Below are 24,350 nucleotides of genomic sequence, written 5' to 3' on the forward strand. Positions count from 1 at the left end.
GTGCTGCCTTGAGTTTCAGCAGCGAATGATGCGTATGGTCCGGATTTGGATCACATTTTTTGAGCATACATGTACGCGTTCTGGGCCTTTGTTCGGAGTTGTCTTGACTACTAAAGGAAATTGCCTAGAAAGGCCGAACTGTGCGGTTAAATGATATATCTATCCATATACTGACCTACGCTGCACTTATATCATTTCGGTTGCTGTCAGTCACCATGTACTTAACCAATCCGCTATAGTTCTACGGTCATCCGATATTCCCATCTCACGGGGCAGACTTTTTAGCCAGGATCAAAGTCCCAAGCAACTTACGCTAATCATGTGATCTCTGCAACACAAACTGACAGTTATTTGTGTGGGATTCCGTACATAGTTGACAATCTGCCACCACGATGGTGCGTAGTAAATGCAATAGAACGAGTGCTATTTTGCCGCACAATGCCGGAAGATGTCGGTTTGTGCGGGTTTTCAACTACACAGGCACTTTCTAAGTATCCAACTACCTCTGCTGTCCCAGGTGTTCAAACCACCAGCGGCAGAAGCGTCTCTCTTGTTTGATCCGGCAGTGCTCGATGCTGCTAATGCACCATTGGCTAACCAGAATACCATGTCAACAATCTATTGAGCAGCTCCGGAGAAGTCGGACCAGGTCCCCTGCGATGCCACCATTTCCTTCGGTTCGTCTTCTACATACTCTGAACAAAACATATAGCCCTGTCCCTAGCACCCATATCCACGCTTATTTTAAATAGAACGCCAAATCAGCTCCCTCGTCTCTCTCCCATTCAAGTTCGCCATTGCCGAGATATGAAAAAGGATCCAAATTGTTATTATAACGGATATCAAAATCTTCGCCACGAATGTTCTCAATGGCCTCTACACTTGAAAGTCAGCAATCAATCCCAGAAACTTTCTGACATAACTCCTGCGAGACTTGCCTTTGTAGTGAAGTACACTGCCCGGGTACATTGCTGTGACAACGCGTCCGTTGTTATACCAGGCATTGCAGCCAGTACTCCACACCGTGTGCTTCAGATTAGCCTGTACCCTACGGTTATAGCTATAGACAACAGAATCTTTGACTGCGATTGACCTGGACGATTCATCAGTTGCAATAAAGCGGGTTTATCTCGGACAAGTTCTTACTTGATATCTTCGCGGGCCATCTTCTTGATCCATTTGAGCATATAATCAGCAGTCCAGGCCAGCATTTGAGGCACGCTACCATGGCCAATTGGGCAATTTGGACCAGCAAACATGAAGTAGTTCGGAGTGCCACCGGCGCATATGGAAAAGTATGCCTCTGGTGTCTTCTTCCATTCCATATCTAGTCGCCGACCGTCGCGACCAACAAGCTCCCATCCCGGGGCAAATGTGGTGTCAAAGCCAGTTGCACAGACAATCAGGTCAAAATCCTGCTCGCCTCCTTCTGTGATGATACCTGTTTCTGTAGCCTTCTTGATCTCGTCGAAGCACCACTCGGCATTGGGTTCTTGCATAGCCTCGAGATATCCATCGCCGGGGCTCAATCGGCGACATCCAATTGCCGTCTTAGGAATGAGCTTCTCAATCAGCTCAGGATTTTGGTTAAGCCGCTGTCGCATGAGTTCCTCGGTCGCGTTGTGCAGAAATCTGTTTAGTTTAGAGCCGGAAAGCATCAGCCGATAGACAGAGTTGACCCTTCGCGGAATTAGCTATACCAAGTCAGAACGAAGGCAGACCAAACCTACGAGCACTCAATTTGTTTTCTTTCGGCCAGGAAAGCCTCCGGATTGGTCTTGAACTGCGCTTTCTCCTTCTCGCTGTACTCGAAGTTGGTTCCCATTCCGTCCTTGGTGATGCCAGGACACAGATTGACAGATACCCATGTAGGATGCCGTATATAGTTGACAACCTTTGCGGCTTTTGGCTGCAGCGAAGGCACGATTTGAATTCCTGATGAGCCATTGCCGATGACTGCGATCTTCTTGCCAGCCCAATCATAGGACTTATCCCAACCCGCTGTGTGAATAACTTTTCCACTGAATTGGTCCAGGCCGTCAATGTTTGGCATTCTCCACCGGTTGAGAATTCCAGATGCATTGATAAGGATGTCTGCTTCATCTTGGATGGCGGTAGTACCATTCTGCTCCAATTCGAGGCTCCATTTTCCTCGCTCTTCATTCCAGATGGACTTGATCAACCGGGTATTGAACACGATTTTTTCCTTGAGTTCGTGCTTGTTCACCGTGTTGATTATGTACTGCTCGATCTCGTCTCCACCGACATAGCACTTTGACCAGGACGGATTCGGTTCGAAGGGAAAGACATAGCTGTGAGCAGGAACATCACATGCTACCCCAGGGTACACATTCTCGAGCCAGGTACCTCCAACCTCCTCGTTCTTCTCGTAGAGGGTAAAATCCACGAAATCGAGAGTCCGATCGTGCTTGAGCTTATAGGCCAAGTTCAGGCCGGAGAATCCTGCACCAATGCACACGACTCGGAGCCTGCGCGCCTTGAAGGCACATTGGCTGTGGTCCACAGTGACACCCTCACTACCGAAGAGCTCGTTGGACGGCATAATCAGTTAACGAGAATAGACGTTTATTTTGCTCTGTTTTTCCATTTCCAGGTGCGTGCCGGCAGACCGCACCCTTTAAGGTCCCTACACTTGAGGGCTATCAGTGGCCCACCCAGTAGAATAGTGTTTTACCGGATTGGGTAAAGCTGCCCGTTTTCCGAGAACTTATGATATGGCTCCCGTTTCCTTCCGTTGTGGGTGAGGATTGGATTAGCGCGTGTTCTAGCACTAGCCGGCGTTTCAGCAGGACGAGGATGCGAATCCTCCTGGTTCAATAGCTACGTCGTTGCATGCCGTTCTGAAAAGGTAGATGGCGCAAAACTCACTTGATCCGACTGGGCACTAATGCACAAGAACACTGCCCTAAGACCCATTTGAGCGTCCATATTGGATGAGCAGGTGACAGTGGCAATGTTCCAAACGAAAATTCCCACTCCACCGAGGCCGTAGCCCACGCCAAACAAATATTTACAGGCGAGTTATGGTCCGTCATTCGTGTACGTACCTATCTAGGTGGAGATAAGGATCAAGCTAATAACCGCCCCCATATTTTCAAAGCTTTGATTGCTGCCAATGAAAATAAATGGAAGGGCCCCGAAGATTCATGTGTGTATATCGCTATCATGTATGTATATCGCAAATTTGTTTCCTTTCCTAATTGCCTATAAGCAAGCAATTTGCTATATGAATATCGTCATATAAATCGGATGAGTCTCTAATGGTAATTGACAGCAATGCCATAGAGTGTGTGCGGCGGGAGGTCCAGCCGGGATTGATCTCTCTACAAACAACTGTGAGAAACAATGCGGCGGTCATGACAGTCTATATTCTTGCAGCGATGTTTTTCGCGTTTCGATTATATCCAAATTTCGAGTGCAACAAACGAAAGTAGTCTCGGGAAATGGATGATCCTGGCTGCTCTGGCATGTGCTTCCCATGCTGATACCTCTGACAACCATCAAATCTTGATTTCCATTCATTTTGCAGCTGACTGTGACTGCAAGCCTTGTCTGCACTATCATTGGTATGTCGGGGACCATGTCATCTTGTGCGTGAGACCCAGTTCTAATCAAAGTAGGCGGACATTATGGCCTCAGAAGGCATGTATAGGCCGTGCCCATGTCCAACATCACTAAAGTGGCCCAGGTTTATTTGAATACATTCTCCTCTGCGTCGTCACTGTCCTACTGATCAAATTCTCGGTGCTCTTCTTCTACAGACGCAGCTTCGGGATGACCAAGTCGATGTGATTCTGTGTCTCAACTGTCGGCTACTTTGTCGCTTGATACATCACCTTCTTCGTTTGCTGCCGGCCAGCTTCGTATTACTGGACGCAGTACACCGATCCCATCGGCGGGAAATGCATCTTCAAACTATATGCCTTATACGTCGGCAACGCTACTGCTGATGTGACCACAGATGAAGCCATTATGCTAGTTTGTATCCTACTAGTCTGAAAATTACAAATGAGGCCGAGCCAAAGGGCCATGGTGTGCGGCATAAAATCTGAAAACCTGGGCTGATATAATGTTAAGAAGAGACAAGCCTGTTCCCCACGCACGACCTCAGTTTTTAATTTTCTTTAGATGTCTCGGAGTTACCAGTCCCATGTGTAGAACACTCCCCACCAGCGATTTCGTCGAACAATTCCACCAAACATATTGTATGGAACTGACGATTGCCATATAACTTAGTAAACAACCAGTTCTTTCGCGAACCCCGTAAGGTGAACTATTCTTCCAAGTACTCTGCCATTACTTTCAGCTTCGGTAAATTCTTCTTTGCAGTATCATGGCCCTTATACTCACTTGCTTGACCATTTGACGCCGGTATATTTGCCGCTATGTGTTCTAATTCACGACTGACCTCAGGTCCTGCTTCCTCCAAGACGGATATTCCGTTAACAGTGTTGATTGATTTGACTGTGAGTACAACTGGCCCAGGGCTGCCACTGAAATCAAGAGTGAAGGTCGATTTACTTGAGCTCAAGTTGACAGCAGTTATGTACAAGAAAGGTCACATAGTCTGTGCTACGAGCTGATGCTGGCCATGGAGAACTCTTAAGGATATCCTTCTTATCGACGTTCAGATTTTTGGGAAGTTCGTACTTGCTCGCCCCTTTGAAGATGGGATTAAAACCTACACAGTATCATGAGTTACCAGGAGGACCAGAGAGCTCATTTAGGCTGATTTCTTACCGAAGAAGGGTAAATTCATATTGCTCTCTATAGAAAAGGGCAGAGAGAATAGACAAATTTGTTGATGCCGATTAGATAAACTGAATTGCTTGACCCTATTCCTCATACAGCAATAGTACAGGAAGCATATAGCATTTGGTTGGCTATGTCAGCAGGGGTTATGTATACGAATTCTTAATCGGGAAGGAGCTGCTAGGTGAATACCATCAAGACGAATCTGCGAAGCTGAACAGGGAGATTTATAAAATAACAATCAAAGGTGAAATCTTTGGCGTCCAAGTCTGATTATTGGAAATGACACTGAAAATGACAATTACAACGCGATTCATCTGTAGTAGAATAATTAGACCGTATATACGATAATACGATATGCAGAGAATTCGTTATTAGCAGCTGCAACCCGAAATACAATTTCCTGAGGCCGTCTAAGCTCCCTCTTCTTCCTATCCTCCCTCTCTTCTTCTCCGTCTTTCCCTCCATCCCCATCATGATTTCCATCTCAGTTTCACATCTTTTCTTACCAAATTACACTACTACGTTCCGGTCTTGTCCATTGTGGCTCGCAGACAGCACCATGGACTTTGGAGTGAATCAATTATCTTTAAGGTCTATTCCTGGAAAACGCTGCTTTCTACAGACTAATTGTTCTCGCCGAAGGCTTCGTATATAGATTCATCGATATTCATGGAGTCAAGTACAATATGCCTTCTGCGAGCCACCACAGGGTTATCACTTACTGGCTGGTTCTCATGGATGGCGTTTACTCAGCAATCTATTATATGTGGCTCTACACGAAATGGGGGTGAGTAGAAATTTGTTTGCGTCGAGGCAATGGCCGATAAACAATTTAATCTACCAGAAGGGATTATGGTCGCAGCCAGGCGATCAAAGAAGGTGATGTTGAGCCTGGAGTCTATGATGTTGAATTGTCAAGTAGATCGCGTATCTGGGACAGTTAGCAATAAGGCACTGATGTAGATGACAGGCATCCGTACAACTCCTACCACTGCCGAGGACGACTACTCCTTCCAACGACGCCCACGACGGTCAGTGTAATCCCGATAATAACGAGAATGAGCAGACTGGTCCTGATCTCGGTGATAACGAACAAGTCGCTTAGGTGGGAATAACTTAAAGGATGTCTAATCGACGTGACACAATGGGATATATTTTTATTCGAGAATCAGTGGGCGGTTTAATGTTGCACAGATACCGGACTAATGTAGTCGTTAGCTCAATGGTTTTACATTAATGAAGGAGGATTCACCTCTGCCACCGAAACCGTCAGGTATATTATGACTGCCATGCAGCCACGCCTGGTGCGTATCTGAACAGCTTCAGCGGTGTGCTCTTTTTCGTGTCGATGCTAGATTTGCTCGGTATTTAGGAGTACGTAGGTTGTCCGAAAACAAAGCATCTCGTCAGAGATTCGTGTGCATTTGCTAAGACTGCACTGGTATCGAGTTACGTGCTGGCTTGACAGCTTAACGCAAATATTGGAGCTACATTATACGGAGTGGGAGAAAGGGAAGTAATGGCTGGTAACCAGTATGTATCAGAAGGTAATTACACTTGTATAGTGCATTATTAGGATTTCGGATCGCGTTAATAAGTGAGTAAACATCGTCAATCTTGAAAAAAGCAAAAGCAAAACTCATGTAAAAACGCCATCACCGAATGCCAAAATAACGTTCCAAATCTTCTCATGAAATGAAAGTGGCTTCAGAGAACATGGTTCCCTCTTCAGCAACTTCCTGACCACCAACCTTGACCTTCAAGGTAAGCTTTTCTTGCGGTGCGTACTATATTCCCATTAGCTATGTGTAATCCAAACCAGCACAGACAATCAAACATACTTGAAAGATGTAGGGCTTCGTGCCGGCAACACTGCCTGCAATCGTTTTGATGAACCCTGGGACTTCCGCCATGACATCGATACGGTCCTGTCGCTTGCCAAGAGAACCGTCCAATTCCGCATGGAATTCCTTCTCATCTGTCGTCTTGCCGTCCCAGTTCCATTTGATGGACTTGGGCTCAGGCCATTCACTTTCTTCATCCTTGGCGGTGTCGGTGTGGGTGGCCGTGTTGTTGACGCCAGCGTAGACAATCTCATTATCCTTCACAATACCACCGACATTAACGACAGTCGAGCCATACGAGGGAGGTGTGGTGAATTCCATCATGACGGCGGAGTAGGATGGGGTTTGGAAGTTGACGAAATTCCAGCGGGCCGCTATTTTGGTCAGACTCTGATAACACGATGCCAGGGATATCTCGTTGAAGACTTACCAGCATGGTGCGGCTTCATGCCCTGGATCGCATGGATGAACATGCCCCGACCCCCGAGGTCAAAGGTCTCTTCCTTGGTCTTGATGGTGCCTTGGACTGTGCAACGGGGCCAGAAGGCGTGATGCATTGAGCCCCAGGGGTTCTCGGCATCCGTGCCAAAGTAAGTCGTTCCGTCCTTACCGATGACGAAGCCAGGAGCGGCCCGGGTGAAGGTCAAGTCCACCACGCTGTCCTCACTCACGGCTGACTGAATAGTGTAGGCAGTGCCTTCTTCGTTGAGAGACACGGACAGATTATCGGCGCCAAACGAGAGCATCTTCTCATCGAACATGAAGTTGGACAAGGGATCGGAGTGCCAGTTGTGCGGACCATCGCCTTTGAGGTTGAAGATCTTTGAGTTGAACTGGGCGGTGGTATGGATGCCCCTATTGAAAACAACAAAGTCAGCGATATGGACTACTATCAAATCATAACAAGGCATGCTCACACGATATTGCTGTAAATAACCTGAACCATCACCAGAGTGCCATTATCGCCCATCGCATAGAAAGTCTGGGTCTCGACATTGGTGTACTGGAGGGCGCGCCACCGCAAATCCTCCTTAGTCAGTTCAGTAAAACGAGCAGCTTCAGTCTGTTTAGCGACAGATTGGATGGCTTCAGGGCCGTAGATCGGTTCCTGCGTGCCGGCAACACTGGCCAGACTGTAGGAATCAGCACATTTGATTTCGTCTTAGCAGAGCGGGGAAAGAGGGGGTGAACATACGTCGACTTGAGCCAGTTCATGATGAAGAGAAAGATTTATTTCTTGAGAAAGAATAGAATATGAAGGAGCTGGGTGTTGGAAGTTCAGAGGGAAAGAAAAAGGAACGGGGACCCGTTGTTGGGCCGATGGGAAGGACGAAGAAGGGAAAACAATAGCGCGCGGGGCCCAAAGGGGTCTAGTCCAGTTCTTTGGGGACAAAAGAGCAGATCAGGATAGGAGATCCTCAACCGAATGCGGAAACTCGTTGTCAATGGATGAATAATACTCCACGAATTCAAGCGGTTTGAAAGCTACTGACAGCGACCAGAGCAACAGATTATCAAATATGCTGGACGAACAGTTAATTGCCAGAGTTGGATGACGTCCAACTAGCGGACTGCCGCGGTTGTCTCGCTTGTCGCTTGTAGCGACCACGGTACACGCTAAACCCATTCAGGACTAGTCGTCATTACCTAATGGTGGCAGCAACTCCGCCGGAAAATTGAGAAAGATGAATGTCTGGGGAAGCAAGTTAAACAAGCATCTATCACTTCTCCGAGTCTATTAAACTCACCTCGAGTCGTCTCTCATCATGGCAAAGAAGGCATTGGCACAAGATCAGATTGTGAAGCTCATTGTTGGCGCTGGCCAAGCCAGCCCCAGTCCTCCCGTTGGTCCAGCTCTGGGTAGTAAGGGTGTCAAGAGCATGGACTTTTGCAAGGCAAGTGATGAAGTTAAGATCAAGAGGAAAGACATATGAGCCATTGCTGACTAGAGTGGCTACCTACAGGAATTCAATGCCCGCACAGCACACATCCAAACCGGCACTCCAGTCCCCGCGCGTGTGACCGTTCGTCCTGATCGTTCGTTCACCTTTGACCTCCGCACGCCCACTACTTCCTGGCTACTCTTGCAGGCTGCAAACGTGGAACCGCGCAAGAACCGAGTCCGTGGCGCCATTAGCCCAGGACATGAGACCATCGGCCAAGTGTCTTTGAAGCACGTCTACGAGATTGCGCAGATCAAACAGTCTGAACTGCGGTTATCGGGATTGTCCATGGAAGGACTATGTAAGAGTGTAATTTCGCAAGCCAAGTCGATGGGTATCAAGGTCAATCCATAAATGGAGGGATATACTGGACATAATGTACACCGAGGTAGCTGATATGGTTTATATCCAGTCCTTGGGTTATGACGCTGGCGTTTGTTTGGGATGGAAAGTTTACTACTGTATTATAGATTTGCATACGATATGATTGAGCGTGTCTTGTTGCAGGTCGCGGTTATACCAACCTTCCGTATTGAATGGCTGTCCTGGTATGGAGTACAGCAGACGTTTGTTGTACCCCGGAGTGCAAACAAAATCTGACACATGACGTACTCCGTCCCTTGGACTTTTGTCTAGGGTACATTCCGTACACATCCCGGGGGAACTGGAATGCCGATTGGCAGGTTTCCGCGCGGCCGTGCAAATGGTGTACTGTGCTTCCGATCTCTTTTCATAAGCATCATCCTTGGCAGCTATGAAGCCGATGTGAATCCACGTAATCCATTTAAGTCGCTGCTACGAAGTATGTATGAGGAGAGTTGCTATACTTTGTACTTAGAATGCCACTACGGACTAGAGTAGCGAGATACATAATTGGGTAGAGCAAAATTACTCGCAAACCTCCTAGTAATCTTGAGGTTCTGGGCTGCTATGTGAGCATAGTAATAATTAGTCCTGAAGGGTCGGCCCATCTCGGAGATCTCTCGCCTACGCGATAGTGCTGGAAGATGACATTCTTGGAAATGGTCTGAGATGACTCCAATTGAATTGGCGGCCCTCGATAGAGCCGCAGCAGGCCAGGGACATGCCAATGATACCAGTTTCTGAAGTAATTGGACTGATGGTAGTACTGTACAGTGCAGAGTACGCCCCCATCATTCGTTAGCATTCATCATAGAGATGCTTCTTTCAGCACGGAGCGCAGGCTAGCCGTATGGAGTAGAAACAGGGGTGGATATCGACAGGATCCCGCGGTAGATCATCAGGGAGGATTGACATCTCAACTGTTGCATTTCCGTGGAGGTGATACTCACATGCACCATATAATGTAAAAGGTAACGCAAATTGAAGAGCTTTACCCACCTCCAGTGAATGTCAATTGGCTTCGCATTGAGATCAAATACTTCAGAGTGCTCCATACATAAAAACACCTTCATGTGATCTCCACGATCTAACGACTAACCCGAATGGGAAACTTCCCCAAGTCGGAGGCAGTTCGTGATATGACGGTGCATAGACCCACTTTTCTCTTTTCGGCTGTGCAGTGATCATACATAAAGTGCTCCGTACACTAGTGTTATTTTCATCTGTAGGTAGGCATACATATTACAGACAGAGCAGATACAGAAAATAATAATTCTCGATAAATATGCATGCCCAGCTTATCAATTCAGCCATGTCATATGAATCACGAATGACTGATTAATCATCGACGGTCAAATCCAGAACTCTGATTAGCATGATGGCTGTTCGCGGTGGGTTGCCGGCACGACGGCTCCGGTAATACAGACAGGCATACATAGTAGTTTCCAGTGAGCATTAATTCAGTAATATCTTCGGGTATAAGCAGAAGTCGTTGGTTATATGTAATAGCGTAATATTTATCATAAATATCATAATCGCATTATGTACATTTCTCTTGGGCATACGGAGTAGTGCATAGTTCCCGTTCATTATCACGGAGCCACTCGCCGACCCCGAGCAATACCACATGCGTTACCAAGCATTACCGCCGTCCCATACTCTCCGCCCGGTCCCGAACACTGCCAAGGTAACGGAAAAGAGTCAGAATGTTCTCTTCGCCCCCCTCTTGTGCGCTGTGACATATTGGCCTGCCGAGAGAAAGTGCATAATGATACATTTTATTCCAGATGAATTCCTCGCTGTGTAAAAATGACTCTGTTTTGCCCCAAATAACACGCCAAGGCCAAAATACATGATGTGGTAAAGACGTAAACGCTACTCTTGGCGGTCCCCCACTATGACTGTCGTATCTTACCGTTATGTATTGTCACGGGCGCTTTGCTCTTGCTCTGTTTCGCTCTTTTCCTGTTCTCTTTTCCTCTTCCTATATCATCCTCTCTTTTCCCATCATCCTCTTTTTTGCCTCACTCTCCTCTCTTTCTATATTTTTGTAATATAATCCTTCAGGATCAATATCCCCTCTATTCCCCTCTCCCCTTCCCCTCATTTTCCCATCTAGTCCACCGGTCCCCGTCCCGTCTGTCCGTTGTCGCTCCCCCAGACTCGCCGCTACTACTTCGCGTTGGTGGCCCCGGTTTGCAAGGAAGAAAAAGGAACGGTCTCTTTGCCGCTAGATCCGTCTCGACTGGAACACCAAATCCCTGATTTAGTTTGCGCTTGCGTCTTTCGCGGTTCTCAAAACACTCGTCTCGCCTGCAGCAATTAATTAAAGAAAAGAAAGGTGTTACAAATAAATAACTATAACGGCTTATCATCGGTAGAGGGGGCATGTGTCCCACAACGTTTACTGCTGGTTTCGACGATTATGACGTCTGAGTCGACGACCGACCTTTCACGTTCAACAAACGCTATGGATTCAGGTGCGCATTGCTGTTTTGCCCTGCCTTCTGCACCCTCCTCCCTCAAAGCCATCGTCTAATCTAGGTTTTTGATTTATCAGTATCCCAAGCGACCCAGAACCCGGTCCACATGCAGGACGCTCAAATCCCGGAGGAGTCTGACGCAGACTCCAAGTCAAAATCACAACCCGGTCAAGTTCGCTTTTCGTCCGTCACGGAGGAGATTGAACCATCTGTCAAGTCTCCATCGGCTCAGGACTCCGCCCTTGAAGGGATACCGTCTTCTTCGATCCCGAACCAAACGTCCGACGAAGAAATACGCACATTGGCCGCTACTTTCCAACGTTCCCACCTGCAGGAGTCTAGACTTCGGAACTTTTCCTACGAGCCTGTCTCTTTGCCGTCTTCAAGGGTATGTATGCAGTTTGCCGTTTGATGCACGTATGAGTTGTACAGCTGAGAAAATGTTGTCGTGGACACTGTCCGTTCTCCCATCAATTCCTCTGGTCGCATTCTTCGGGATGATCTCACTTGCTTGACACATGGCTTTGGTGACGTGGAAAGACGGCTGACTCTTTAACTCCCTTTGCAGGTCGCTTCCCGAGAATCCAGCGATCGCAGTACTCGAGAAGCTAATGGTTCCATTCCTCACTCCCCACGCGCCTCCCCACACGCATCAGCCATGCAATCCCCCCCTCTCACCCCGGCCGCTACCCATTCGCACGACACTAAGATGAGCGATAGTGCTGTCAGCATCAACGGAAGCGACAAGGGAGGGCTAGCACAGTCCACCCCAATGACCCCAGAGACCTCCCCGCCTGGCTCGACAGCAGAGAAGAAACCGGCTCCACAAAGCGCGCCTACCTCGCGACCCTCATCAACCGACCGTTTGTCCCATAGACAAAGCGATATTTCACGCGAGTCTACGAAACGCCCGTCTGACGCAACCAAGCATCTGCAGTTCTTTGGCGCCGACACAGACTTGAAGCGCCAGGAAGAGAGCCGTCCATCCTCTGCACGAAAGATCGATACCGGAAGTTATACTCCTCCCGGTGCCATCACCCCGGTTGGTGAGCCGAACGACCCATACGCTCGCAGCAAGCGGCCCCCGCCACCCAAGAACCTTGCGCAACTCGATCCTCGATTCATTTTCGGAAGTCGCGATTTAAAACGACGGGCACAGAGTCTTCGTCCCGGAACCCCACGTTCTTCCAGCGCGGGAGATCTCAAGTCAAACGATAAGCGAGGTCACCTGTTTGGAAGTCACAAGAAGGATCTGGGGCGGGAGGACTCAGATGGCAAGCATCATGGCCATATGGCTGAACTCAAGCGGTTCTTCAAGATTGGTCACCACCGGCATAAGCGCAATGACTCCCCCTCGTCGCCTTCCAAGAAGTCAAGCCGATCGTCTGGCAAGAATACGCCATTTCAAATGGCACCCGACAATGTTCCGTTTGCCGATGACCACGGTTTGAATTCCAAGTACGGGAAACTTGGAAAGGTGCTGGGGTCCGGGGCCGGTGGTTCCGTTCGTCTCTTGAAACGGAATACCGACGGCGTCACATTTGCGGTGAAGCAATTCCGAGACCGCCATAGCTGGGAGACCTTGAAAGAATATTCCAAGAAGGTAACGGCAGAATTCTGTATTGGATCGACGTTGCACCATGGCAATATTATCGAGACCCTAGATATCATTCAAGAAGGTAGTCATTGGTATGAAGTGATGGAATATGCTCCGTTTGACCTGTTTGCCATCGTTATGACCGGCAAGATGGCGAAGGAGGAGATCGCTTGTTCTTTCAAACAAATCCTCAGTGGTGTGGCCTACCTGCACGGAATGGGTTTGGCCCATCGGGATCTGAAGTTGGACAATGTGGTTGTTAATGAGCACGGCATCATGAAACTTATCGACTTTGGCAGTGCGGTTGTGTTCCGTTATCCATTTGAAAACGACATTGTTCCCGCTTCAGGTAAGGACGATCTTGATCTGCTTATTAGTGAACCTAGGCTCACTTTGCTTCACAGGGATTGTGGGTTCAGACCCGTATCTGGCCCCCGAGGTCTACGACGAGAAAAAGTATGATCCGCGGCCCACGGACATCTGGTCATTAGCGATCATTTTCTGCTGTATGACTTTACGACGTTTTCCCTGGAAGCAGCCACGGGTCAATGATAACTCGTACCGGTTGTTCGTTTCGCCTCCGACGCCAGGAACGCCCGTACCTGATGCCGAACCGAGACGCCATCGTCCAACCAGGTCTAACACTGATGTTCCCTCTTCTACTCATGACGAGCACAAGCAATCGCAGACGAATAAAAACGTGTCATCGGGCAAGTCAGATAGTGCTCAACGCTCGGATCAACGCCAATCTAAATCTGAACAAAATGAAAACCAACCCCCCGAGAGTCCCCAAGACAGGACTCCTAGTAACGGCACCAGTAACGGTAACAACAAGCCTACGCGCACCACGAGCAAAGAGGCGCCCCCGCTTCCACCCAACTCCCAGTCGAATGTCCAACGCCAGGAGGTCATCAAGGGCCCCTGGAGGCTATTGCGCATTCTTCCCCGTGAAAGCCGGTATATCATTGGCCGAATGCTCAAGGTTGCCGTGAGCCAACGCGCCACTTTGGATGAAGTCCTAAGCGATGACTGGGTCCGCAATATCCAGGTTTGTGAGCAAGACGAGACGACAGGCCAGACTGTCAAAGCTTCGAACCATACTCATGTCTTGGAACCGCCCTCCAATGCCCCCCCCGTTGCAAGCAAAGCCAGCAAGGCTGCGAAGGGCAAGTAATATATCTCATCGTCACCAGATCCAAATCCTGTGTCTCCATATTGTGCGAGTCCATATTCGAAGAGAAAAAAAAAATACCCAGTTTCCCTCGCTTTGTGTTTTTGCTACCTTTTGCCATCCTTTGGCTCGTTGTTTAACCTTTTTTAATCGTCTCTTGCTTGTTTTCGACCCAGCGTGGATCGATTGATCTACTTATTTTGGCTTATTGGGCGGTGTTCTGCGCTTCTGTTTCCTCCTTTTTAATCTGCTTCTGTACAGTCTGATACACTACTGGGGTCCACATCTGTCTTTATATCTGACCTCCCATTGTTTTGCTTGCCTTTTAATCATGTTCCGCAACTGGCAAGACTGGTTGCGAGAGTTCGCTCAACCCTCTTCTTCCCCTTCTGGCGTTATGGTTATTGTCTGGATAGAGGCTGGGCTGTTAGATTTTCGCTTGTCTCCTTTTTTCTCGTTTCCGGTCCATTTCCCCCATTCCATTTCCCCCGGGCTTCTGTCGTGTGTATAGGATTCGCCTGGGGCGTGGGCTCGTTCTTTTTTCATTGTCCATTCTTTCGTGCTCCTACTTGCATACGGAAGGACACAGGGGCTGGTAGATATTATAAATAAATTGGAATTACATATAATGCTATGCTTGAAGCTTGCTCTGTAAGAGTACGCTGTGTGTGAATTGACGTAAGGCCAATGCGGAGATTGCGGAGTTTAGACAAACCGATTATCGGAGGCTGTCAAAAGAAATTAATCATTGATCAACTTGACCGCGGCCGAAAGTTGACAAGAACTCCATTGCGGCACGCACGGGTTCATATATCGCTCAATTGGTAAAGAGAGCCTGGTTTTTTGTCATTTCAAGCTTTGCTACACAAGATCACGATTCACGATCTACTGTTTCTAACTGGGGAAGCTTGAGTTCAACCGATCATTGACTCGATAGGCATCCCACCATGGCTCAGCAGCACGAAACAGAGCCATTGGTCTCTCTTTGGACCAGATCTTTGCTTGTACGCTGTTACTATCCGTTTATATACCTCCATATAAAATTAGCGAGCTGATATTTTGCACTCTAGTCTGGTGCTGTCGCCGGCCTCACGGTCGACTGCTCCCTCTACCCCCTCGACACGATCAAGACCCGTCTCCAAAAAGCCCGAAGCCATGCCCCCAGCACAAACGCACCAGCATCTCAAGTCTCCCTCCGCCAGACCGTCCGCGGCATTTATGCCGGCCTCCCCTCCGTCCTCTTTGGTTCTGCGCCATCAGCTGCCTCATTCTTCATTGTCTACGACGGCGTGAAACGCTCGCTGTTACCTCCTCCCAATAGCTCTGAGAAAGCTTCGCGGACACATATTACACTTACACACTCTGTTGCTTCGTCGATGGGTGAGATTGCTGCTTGTGCGGTGCGGGTTCCCACGGAGGTTATCAAGCAGCGCGCACAGGCGGGGTTATTCGGCGGGTCGAGTTTGCTTGCGCTGAAGGATATTTTGGCGCTGAGAAATGCGCATGGGTACGGGCAGGTGGTGAGGGAGTTGTACCGCGGTGCGGGGATTACTATTGCGCGGGAGATTCCATTTACTGTCCTGCAGTTTACGCTGTGGGAGGGGATGAAGGAGAGGTATGCTAAGCGGATGGCTGCGTCTGGGGCTGTTCCTACTGGGACCGAGGGTCAAGTGCCCGCGTCCACGAGTGCAATGTTCGGTAGTGTTGCTGGAGCTATTGCGGCAGGATTGACGACGCCGTTGGATGTGATTAAGACGCGGGTTATGCTTGCAAGGAGGGGTGATGGTGCTGTTGGTGAGCGTGCGAAGGTGAGGATCAGGGACGTTGTGCAGGAGATTTCGAAGGAAGGGGTTGGGGCTTTCTGGAGAGGCATTGGGCCTCGTGTGGCGTGGATTGGGATTGGAGGGGCTATATTCTTGGGTAGTTATCAGTTTACATGGAATACGTTGGAGGGGAAGGATCGGGGGAAGAGCGAATAAACATGTACATTATTCTATATTCTCTATACAATATGTTTATGGTTTGTACACTAGTTTGTTTTTCGGAGCATCCAGTTCAATTCCTGTACTTGATCTGGGGTGAGGAGCTCATCCATCTTTTCGGAGCGGAGGAAGTCATGGTCTGCAAATTCGAATCCGGGGACGACAGTCTACCAACGTTAGCAAAACAACCACATTCATGGATAGAAAGGAAACCAACCTCACTAATCAACAACCCATCTGAACTCCCACCATCATCCGGCAACAAAAACGTCCCTTTATATTTCCCCCCCTCAACAATCCACTGCAACCTCTCCCCTTTCTCAATACCCTGCCCAACCGCAAATGTCTCAACACTCGCCTTCCCCCCATTCCTCCTCACACTCTCCTCATCTGCATGCAAGATGACATACACCCCTCTCCCGCGGTGAAGCGTGTGCACCGTGCGACTGGCGTTCCGATGGAAAGCGCCCAGCGGGGAGCGCGGGGTGAGGAGGTAATAGATGGAGGTGCTAGCGGAGCGAGTAGTGTCATTTTGCGATGTGGGTGGGTGAGGGTTTGGGACGCGCAGTGTGTCGCGGTCGGTTTCGACGAAGTAGCCGCCTTCGACGTGCGGTTGGAGATTTAGAGTCGTTATGGTTGATTGGATGGTCGGGGATTCGGATGATGGGTCCGGGGTGTTTGGGGGGTAAATTGGTTTTATCTGGGCGAGGGGAATGGCCATGGTTGTTGTTTGCTTATTCTAGTATTTAATTTCCGTTGAGTTGAACTGAATTGGGGAGTGTGTGTGTGTGTATCTATTTAACGTCGGGGGCGGGTTTCTTTTCCCCAGAAAAGACCCTGGTCCCGGTTCGGGACATACGACGGGCAGATCGGAACTGCCTGGCATCTAGCTAAGCTACCTTCAATCATCTAAATACAGGCAGCCCCCCGCGCGGGAAGCTGCTTGAGTGTTCAAGACCGTCTGGGTCGGCAATAAAGTTGGAGGGTATAGGGGATCTATCCGGCATTTACCTGTTGTTTCGCAGGGAAAAATAACCCCGCCCAGGATCGGGGGAAAAACCTGCGAGAGATAGATACTTGGTATAGACAAGATTTGTGGTTCAAGGACCAGGCGGGATTCGAACCCACAGACTGCTTAGTGATGTCTGCACCAGCAGTCTAGCCAGACTTAGTGTCTATACCACTAAGCCACTGGCCAGCTGAATTGGGGAGTGACAAAGTTAGGTTCTATAGACTGTCTATGGGTCACGTGCGATGGTTTGATATGACATCAGCGCAGAGGCCGACGCTGTGTTCTTTACTCCATTGTTAATCAGGGCCAGGGTAAGCCAGGGGTATTCTTAACGAGCACTATCAGACACACTACGGGGAGTCTGTACATATGTTGATGGTAGGAGGCAGTGACATAGAAGTGTATTCCGTAGTGAGCCGTCATACTTGCCGATCTCATGCAGCTGCAACATTGCTTCTCTCGACTACTATGAACTATTACACGTGCTCAGTGTCCCTTCTATATTATAAGTAATCTACGTATAATCCATTTCCATATTCGTTTTCTTGCATATCTGTGCATCAAATCCCCGGTTCGCTCGTGGCTTAAAATAATCCCCGACGGGCTTATCTCCGCTTTGTTTCTGCCTTGGTCATCTCTCCAACAACCACCTGCGCTCTCCTCTCTCATTCCATTCTCTGAGTCTTACCTGCTGCTTTCACCCTATCATATAGTGCCCTTTATACGATTGCGCTTGCCAGTATCGTATGGCATCTGACTCTCGCTGCGCCTGATCGCGGATCACCTCCGCTCTCATTTCCTCCGCAATCCGTCCCCGTCCGCTTCCTCTACCACGCCGTTGAATTTCGCGCGCAATCCTCTGTATGGCCCCCAGACCTAGTCACCAGAGGGTCGCATACGGTGAGTTTGCTTATTACGAGAATGGTTCAATGGAAAGAGCAAGCTAACGTCTCGCGGCAGTGCTCCCTCTTCCAGATGCTCCCGGCGGCCATCGGCTGGGCGTGAACGGCTTAACCGTCGACGCCGACCATTCCATTCTGTGAGCCATCAGCGCACAATCCCTATTGATTATCGTCTAACAAGCCAGTTATTCCGCCGGTCGCGATGGTGTTGTCTGTTCCTGGGACCTCAATCGCCCTTTATCCTCCAAAACGCCTCCTTCGTTCCTAGGCTCCAAGCAACCGGGCCAAACAACGTTTCGGAGCCAGATACAAGCACATAGCCATTGGATCAACGACATTGTCTTAACCCAGAACAATTCCGCCCTTGTTTCTGCGTCCTCGGATACGACCGTGCGATTATGGCGACCTCATTCGGAGTCGACGGATGTGCCCGCGCGCATTGGGAAACATGCCGACTATGTGAAAACTCTTGCGACGCCGGGGAACCATGCCAATTGGGTTGCGTCGGGTGGGTTGGATCATAAGCTACACCTGTGGGATTTGAATGGCGGCGGCGAGGTATTGAATATTGATGCGTCCGGGGACGATCGCACGGCCAAGGGCTCTGTTTATGCGTTGGGGGCTGTGTCGTCTGTCCTGGCTAGTGGTGGACCCGAAAGCGTGGTTAGGGTATGGGACCCAAAGTCTGGGAAATTGATTACCAAGTTTGTAGGACATACGGATAATATTCGCGATATTCTCGTCAATCGCGATGGCGATACGATCATGACAGCGTCGTCCGATCAGACTATCAAGATTTGGTCCCTTACCGCTGGAAGATGCATGCACACGTTGACGATGCATAACGACAGCGTCTGGTCTCTCTACTCAAACCATCCGCAATTATCCGTCTTTTACTCTAGCGATCGCTCCGGCCTTGTCGCAAAGACCGATACCAGGAACTCTGCAGATATCGAACAGGGAATTTGTGTCGCAGCACTGCAGGAGAACGAAGGGGTGGTTAAGGTAGCGGCTGCAGGGGATTATCTCTGGACAGCTACTCCCAAATCTAGCATTAACCGCTGGCTTGACATCGACACGACCGCTGAGATCGAGCCGCCATCGTCCGATGACCGTGAAAGTACCGCGAGTCCGCCCCCTGCCAACGCGGCGCAAGCAAAGCGAAAGAAGATCCCTTACAATTCCGTTCTACTCCTATCAAGCACCTCGACTTTCCCTGAAGCGAACGTGCCGCCAGGGAGACCTTCCATTGAGTCGGTGGTAGAGGACGAACTTGAACTTACGTTGCCTATCCAGACATTGCCAGACGAGACAATCGAAGGCCAAAACGGGTTAATCAAGCATCTCATGTTGAATGACAGGAAACGCACATTAACCCAGGATAGTGCGGGAGAAGTTGTACTATGGGATTTGCTGAAGGTACGTTACTTGAGTGTCAGACTTTATATTGTCATTAACCAGCGAGTAGTGTGCCCCGATTCAATCGTTTGGCAAGCGTCATATGGACGATGTTGAAGCCGAAATCAACACTACGGAGAGTATCGCACACTGGTGCACGATTGACATTCGGACGGGTAGACTATCTGTTATTTTGGAACTCAACCGCTGTTTTGATGCAGAGGCATACGCAGATGAGATTGATCTGCCTGATCGGTCAGAGCTCCGAGATGACCAAAGAAGTGCGTATCCTGCTCCCCTGGGCCCTCTTTGTTCTGTGCTAACCTATGTAGTCAACCTTGGAAAGTGGATATTGCGCTGGCTCTTCGCCCCGTTGGTGGACGCAGAAATTAATCGAGACCAAGACTATCGCACAGAAATAGTCATGAAGGGCGAGGAAGTGGCACGGCAAAACTCAGCGAACCTATCACCTTTGGATATCCCGACAGGAGATGTACCGAGGAGCTTGAACATTCCGATTCCTCACAACAGTGCCTCTCCTACGACTCCACGGGCGGGTAGTGATATGTTTGGAAGTCCGACGACTCCCGGGTTTGGTATCGGGTTCGCCAATACCCCAGGGACTCTGTCATCATCTATGGGTGGTGGCAGCAATAGCAACAACCTGGGCACATCACCCGGTCCTAGTTTGGGAGAATTTGCTGACAGTTTGGCATCGCCTACACCCCAGCAAACACTAGATGCTACCCGAAGCTCTATGTCAGACCGGTCCAGCGACTATTTCACATCGAAAATGCAAACCGCAGAGACGGAGAAAGGCAGCCAGGGCGATCAAACACCAACAGCTCTTCCGCTTTCACCCATCGAGCCAGACAAGGAAGATAAGAAGAAGGGAAGCTCCCTGTTCAGTAAGAAATTCCGCATGGGAAAGCTCGGCCGGACACCGTCAGAAGTCAAGCCGCAGCAACAGATTCAGGAAGAGAAGGAGAAGCCGGAGGAATCTGATCGTTCGTCTGTCAAGGAGGAAAAGGTGTTTGAGAACAATTTGAGTGGGTTTATCGAGCGGATTCGACATGGATATGATGAATATCTCGCTGCGAACCCTGGGCAGGATTTGACCTCAGCTATCACGCCTATCCCTAATAACGAGACCCCTGTGTTGAATATTCCATCGAATACAGCTGTTTTCATACAGGAGGAGTCTGGGGATACAGCAGTTGCTTCTGATCTGTACAGAGGGAGCGTTGGTCGTCTAAGTGAGGAAATTGACCAGTTGGAGAAGTCGATTCCTCTATGGCTCGCAGAGCTTCTCTTGAAGGCAAGCAGCATTTTGCAATACTTCTTCTTACTTTCTTCTAACAGTAACTAGGATCAAATGCCACAGAAAGATCCTGTCAAGGTGGCGTTTACTTTGCGACCAGTTGATGATCTTCTGCTACCAGTAGTTAAGCCAGACGGGTAAGTTCCTATACTTGATATATTCTTGAGCCACAACTGACCATACAGACCCCCTCTTAATGGCCCTAGCAACCATAACAACTCTCGTTTGAATGCGAACAGGATGCTACGTGCCAAGAAGGTACTCGCCTACGTCGCCGAACGAATCGACCCAACCTTCACTGAAGAGCCAGTGGAGGATGCGCTGAAGCCAGAGGAGTACCTGGAACTATATTGTCAGAACGTGGTATGTCTTCGTTCCCATGATCCCAGTCAAGTCGCAGTAAACTAACTTGACTAGTTAATCCCCCCAAACATGACATTAGCAACAATCCGTAACCACATCTGGCGCACTTCAGGCGACATGATCCTCTACTACAAATCCAATGGAAAGAAAGACCTCCCAATGCCTGGATTAAGTGGCGACGAGGATAAAAGCCAAGGAGGTTCTTATCTACGGGCAGAAGCAGCTAACGGGGGAGAGAATGGCAGCGCGCCAACAGGCAGTATTCATTCTCTGACGGCATCGGGGTCTGGATCGACGTCTATTATCAACTTTTAGTGCGTGTATTTGTATTTTGTCTTTGTTGGGGTTGGGCCTGGAACTGGGACAAAGGGTTGTCTTGAGGTTGTTGGAGGTTTAATTTCTTTCTCTCTTTCGATGTTAATATTAGGCCCCATTTTTGTATGATAGCATTGGCCATTATATACTCTGCATTTTATTCTTTTTTTGACTTGCAAAGGAGCATCAACACGTATGATATTGTTTGTCTAGGTTCACTCATTCGATAACGCCAAGACTTGAATATAAATTCCCGACATCAACACCACGAACATCTTATCTACTTTACATACTCTAACCAACCCTCCCATTCTTAAACCCTCTCGATTAAATGACCATAGATGAAAGCATCATGTCTCCTCGGCAACTCCGCAACAATAACCACCCCCCAATTCCTGGATCACTTCCGCCGAGCATGGACTGAGTCGCAACGCCTTCCCGGCCTCCGCAGATCCCTCATTCCACGACGACTAGGTACTCCCTTTTCACCCTATCTTTATTCCTATAAAAAGCACATAGGCTAATAGAATCCAGGATTGGCGGTAAGCGGTGGCGCAGACTCCATGGCCCTGGCATATCTATGCAAGCAATTAGAGAAAAGCGGGCTCGTGGAAGATCTATCCGTCACGGCATTTGTGGTCGATCATAAAGCCCGAGAGGAGAGCTCGCGGGAGGCGAGGATGGTTAAGGGGTGGCTTGATGAGCTTGGTACTTCTCCTCTCACTCTCATCTCTTAAACATCTCGAAGTGTATGTAGCTAACTCGGACAGAAATAACCACCAGAATCCTGGAGCTAGACTGGTCCAGCGCCATCACCAGTGAAGGGAAAGAAAAGCCCTCTGCGTTCGAGACATTCGCCCGCAGACTCCGCTTCCAAGCCCTCGGGACGGCATGTCGCGATAACAACATCGAAACACTAATGATGGGCCATCATCAAGACGATAACGTCGAGACGACGCTGTGGCGGCTATGCACGGGGGCCAGAGGTGCAGGTCTTATGGGGATTCCGCGCGTTGCCAGAATCCCGGAGTGTCATGGCATTTATGGGGTTGCGGAGAGTGGGAAGGCGGTTGAGTTGCCTGGGACGAGGAGGGGGGTGGTTGCGAGTGGGGGGCTGACGATCTGTCGGCCGTTGCTTTCGTTTCCGAAGGTGAGGCTGTTGGATACATGCCACAAACATGATATTCCCTACGTCAATGATCAAACGAACTTCGACCCGACTCTTACGCCCAGAAATGCAATCCGGAGTCTTGTCTCCGAGAATCGCTTACCACGCGCCCTTGCACCGCCATCTATCCTCTCCTTGATCCAAGCAAGCCAAGATCTTCTCAGAGACACAATCACCCTCTCAAATGAAATCCTCCGACACTGCAACCTCATCGATCTCAACCTCACCTCAGGAACCATGATCATCCAATTCCCACCTCTAAAATCTGCCCAACCAACCGGTACAATCCCAACAAGACGAACTACAAAGAACCAAGACCAGCGGAACCGCCAGATTCAAGCTGTCACTCTACGCAGGATAACGGAGTTGGTATCACCTTTCCCGGAGAGTCATTTTCCGTTGAGGGGTTTTGGGGGTTTTACGGAGCGGGTTTTCCAGCCATTAGGCACTGATAGACCAGAACGGCAGGCTTTCACGCTGGGAGGGGTCATGTTTCAACCTTCTCAGAGAGAATTGGCAGATCATGAAAGTGCCAGGGATATATGGTTCATATCCCGACAACCGTTCATGCGCCATCGTCTCCCAATCCTCGATTTTACTATCCCAGCTCCTCCCGTCACCAAGCAGCAAAAACAGCATATACACCGCTCTGATAGATATGAATATACACCCTGGAAGCTTTGGGATAACCGCTACTGGTTCCGACTTGCCATAACACCAAACGTGCCCTCATCCTCACCTTCGACAACTACCAGAACAAACAACGAGAATAACGATGTCTTCCTGGCTGAAAATACCCTACTAGTCACGGTTAGACCGCTGCAACAAGCAGACATACACCATCTACGAGAATATCTATCTTCCTCCCCTTCCCCTTCGTCATCCTCGTCACAATCCACGACATCATCACAACATCAACAACCGAAACAAACCCAGAACAAAAAACGAAAGAAAGTCAACCCCCTCTGGACACAACTAAACGACACCCTTTCTCAAGAATTACCAGGTCAATCTCGATTCACCATCCCCGTTTTGTTTATTAAGCATGGTGGAGAAGAGAGAGTACTCGCATTACCAACATTAGACATCCACTTCCCATTATCGATGTCTATATCCAATTCCGTTCCAGGAGAAAGAATACCATGTGAAATACGCTGCGAATGGATGTACAAAATGATCGACGGAGAAACTGTCAAGTCAATGTCTGGCTGAATGAATTGATTGGTTTAATCTTAGATATGAAAGTAATGAGCGCTAAAATATAAAAATCCTCTCCTATTCTACAAGACAGACGAAAAGGAATGCAATAGAAAGGTAAAGTAAGGAAATGAAAGGTACAAGGATAGACAAGGCTAGAAGATAACTTGACTTGGTCCCAACTGCAAACATGCAAAAGAACAAAAAATTCTGCCAATAGACTCCAGAGAGTGCAAGAGTGCAAGAGTGCATGCATAATATGCATATGTTTGCCAAACGAGAGATGCAAATAACAAGAAAGAAAGGAAATAGAAACGAGTAAAAGCCAAACAGGTAAAAAGAGACAGAATCGGAATCAAAAATATGTCGTTCCCAAGAAAGTCGGCCATATAGACTCTCTACTCATATCCACAGCTGCATCGATACCATTAGGAAAGAAAAAGGAAAGGCCATCAATAAACATGATCTCGTGTCTATTTCACGATCGTCGGACGGAATCAAACATGGACCTGCGT

At 48.8% G+C, this 24,350-nt stretch overlaps 6 protein-coding genes across 6 annotated transcripts; 4 read left to right on the top strand and 2 right to left on the bottom strand.

Annotated features, from left to right (window-relative positions):
• Positions 1-739: 739 nt before the first annotated feature.
• Positions 740-2,563, bottom strand: EURHEDRAFT_516291 (flavin-containing monooxygenase; the record flags this gene model as incomplete). The annotated part of the gene is made up of 4 exons (XM_040786465.1): positions 740-876; positions 939-1,093; positions 1,147-1,680; positions 1,731-2,563. The coding sequence occupies 4 exons, from the start codon at positions 2,561-2,563 to the stop codon at positions 740-742; spliced, it is 1,659 nt and encodes a 552-aa protein (XP_040637716.1).
• Positions 2,564-3,328: 765 nt separating this feature from the next.
• EURHEDRAFT_539688 (uncharacterized protein) lies at positions 3,329-4,000 on the top strand. The gene has a single exon (XM_040787366.1). It carries the CDS (start codon positions 3,469-3,471, stop codon positions 3,697-3,699), a length of 231 nt encoding a protein of 76 aa, XP_040637717.1. The 5' UTR covers positions 3,329-3,468; the 3' UTR covers positions 3,700-4,000.
• Positions 4,001-6,280: 2,280 nt separating this feature from the next.
• Positions 6,281-8,171, bottom strand: EURHEDRAFT_413632 (survival factor 1 family protein). Its single transcript, XM_040782213.1, has 5 exons — positions 7,816-8,171; positions 7,538-7,753; positions 7,051-7,475; positions 6,618-6,994; positions 6,281-6,563 (listed from the first exon to the last, which is right to left on the bottom strand). The coding sequence occupies exons 1-5, from the start codon at positions 7,833-7,835 to the stop codon at positions 6,465-6,467; spliced, it is 1,137 nt and encodes a 378-aa protein (XP_040637718.1). The 5' UTR covers positions 7,836-8,171; the 3' UTR covers positions 6,281-6,464.
• A 215-nt stretch (positions 8,172-8,386) lies between these two features.
• Positions 8,387-8,917, top strand: EURHEDRAFT_516293 (mitochondrial 54S ribosomal protein uL11m; the record flags this gene model as incomplete). The annotated part of the gene is made up of 2 exons (XM_040786466.1): positions 8,387-8,515; positions 8,585-8,917. The coding sequence occupies 2 exons, from the start codon at positions 8,387-8,389 to the stop codon at positions 8,915-8,917; spliced, it is 462 nt and encodes a 153-aa protein (XP_040637719.1).
• A 1,906-nt stretch (positions 8,918-10,823) lies between these two features.
• On the top strand, positions 10,824-21,470 carry EURHEDRAFT_516294 (Pkinase-domain-containing protein; the record flags this gene model as incomplete). The annotated part of the gene is made up of 13 exons (XM_040786467.1): positions 10,824-10,829; positions 11,522-11,797; positions 11,978-13,355; positions 13,411-14,141; positions 15,248-16,122; positions 18,046-18,071; positions 18,132-18,210; positions 18,259-19,492; positions 19,542-19,752; positions 19,804-20,789; positions 20,841-20,929; positions 20,978-21,155; positions 21,210-21,470. The coding sequence occupies 13 exons, from the start codon at positions 10,824-10,826 to the stop codon at positions 21,468-21,470; spliced, it is 6,330 nt and encodes a 2,109-aa protein (XP_040637720.1).
• A 341-nt stretch (positions 21,471-21,811) lies between these two features.
• Positions 21,812-23,850, top strand: EURHEDRAFT_387375 (tRNA lysidine(34) synthetase; the record flags this gene model as incomplete). Its single annotated transcript, XM_040779709.1, has 3 exons — positions 21,812-21,944; positions 22,005-22,178; positions 22,241-23,850. The coding sequence occupies 3 exons, from the start codon at positions 21,812-21,814 to the stop codon at positions 23,848-23,850; spliced, it is 1,917 nt and encodes a 638-aa protein (XP_040637721.1).
• Positions 23,851-24,350: the final 500 nt, after the last annotated feature.

This window comes from Aspergillus ruber, assembly GCF_000600275.1.
Source record: "Aspergillus ruber CBS 135680 unplaced genomic scaffold scaffold00018, whole genome shotgun sequence".
NCBI lineage: Eukaryota > Fungi > Ascomycota > Eurotiomycetes > Eurotiales > Aspergillaceae > Aspergillus > Aspergillus ruber.

Excerpts from the sequence above, each read along its gene's own strand:
- EURHEDRAFT_413632 (XM_040782213.1), bottom strand. The coding sequence starts at position 7,835 with ATGAACTGGCTCAAGTCGAC. Across the intron at positions 7,476-7,537 it reads GTTATTTACAGCAATATCGT|GGGCATCCATACCACCGCCC; the intron begins GTGAGCATGCCT and ends TGTTTTCAATAG. Across the intron at positions 6,995-7,050 it reads CATGAAGCCGCACCATGCTG|CGGCCCGCTGGAATTTCGTC; the intron begins GTAAGTCTTCAA and ends TGACCAAAATAG.
- EURHEDRAFT_539688 (XM_040787366.1), top strand. The coding sequence starts at position 3,469 with ATGATCCTGGCTGCTCTGGCATGTGCTTCCCATGCTGATACCTCTGAC.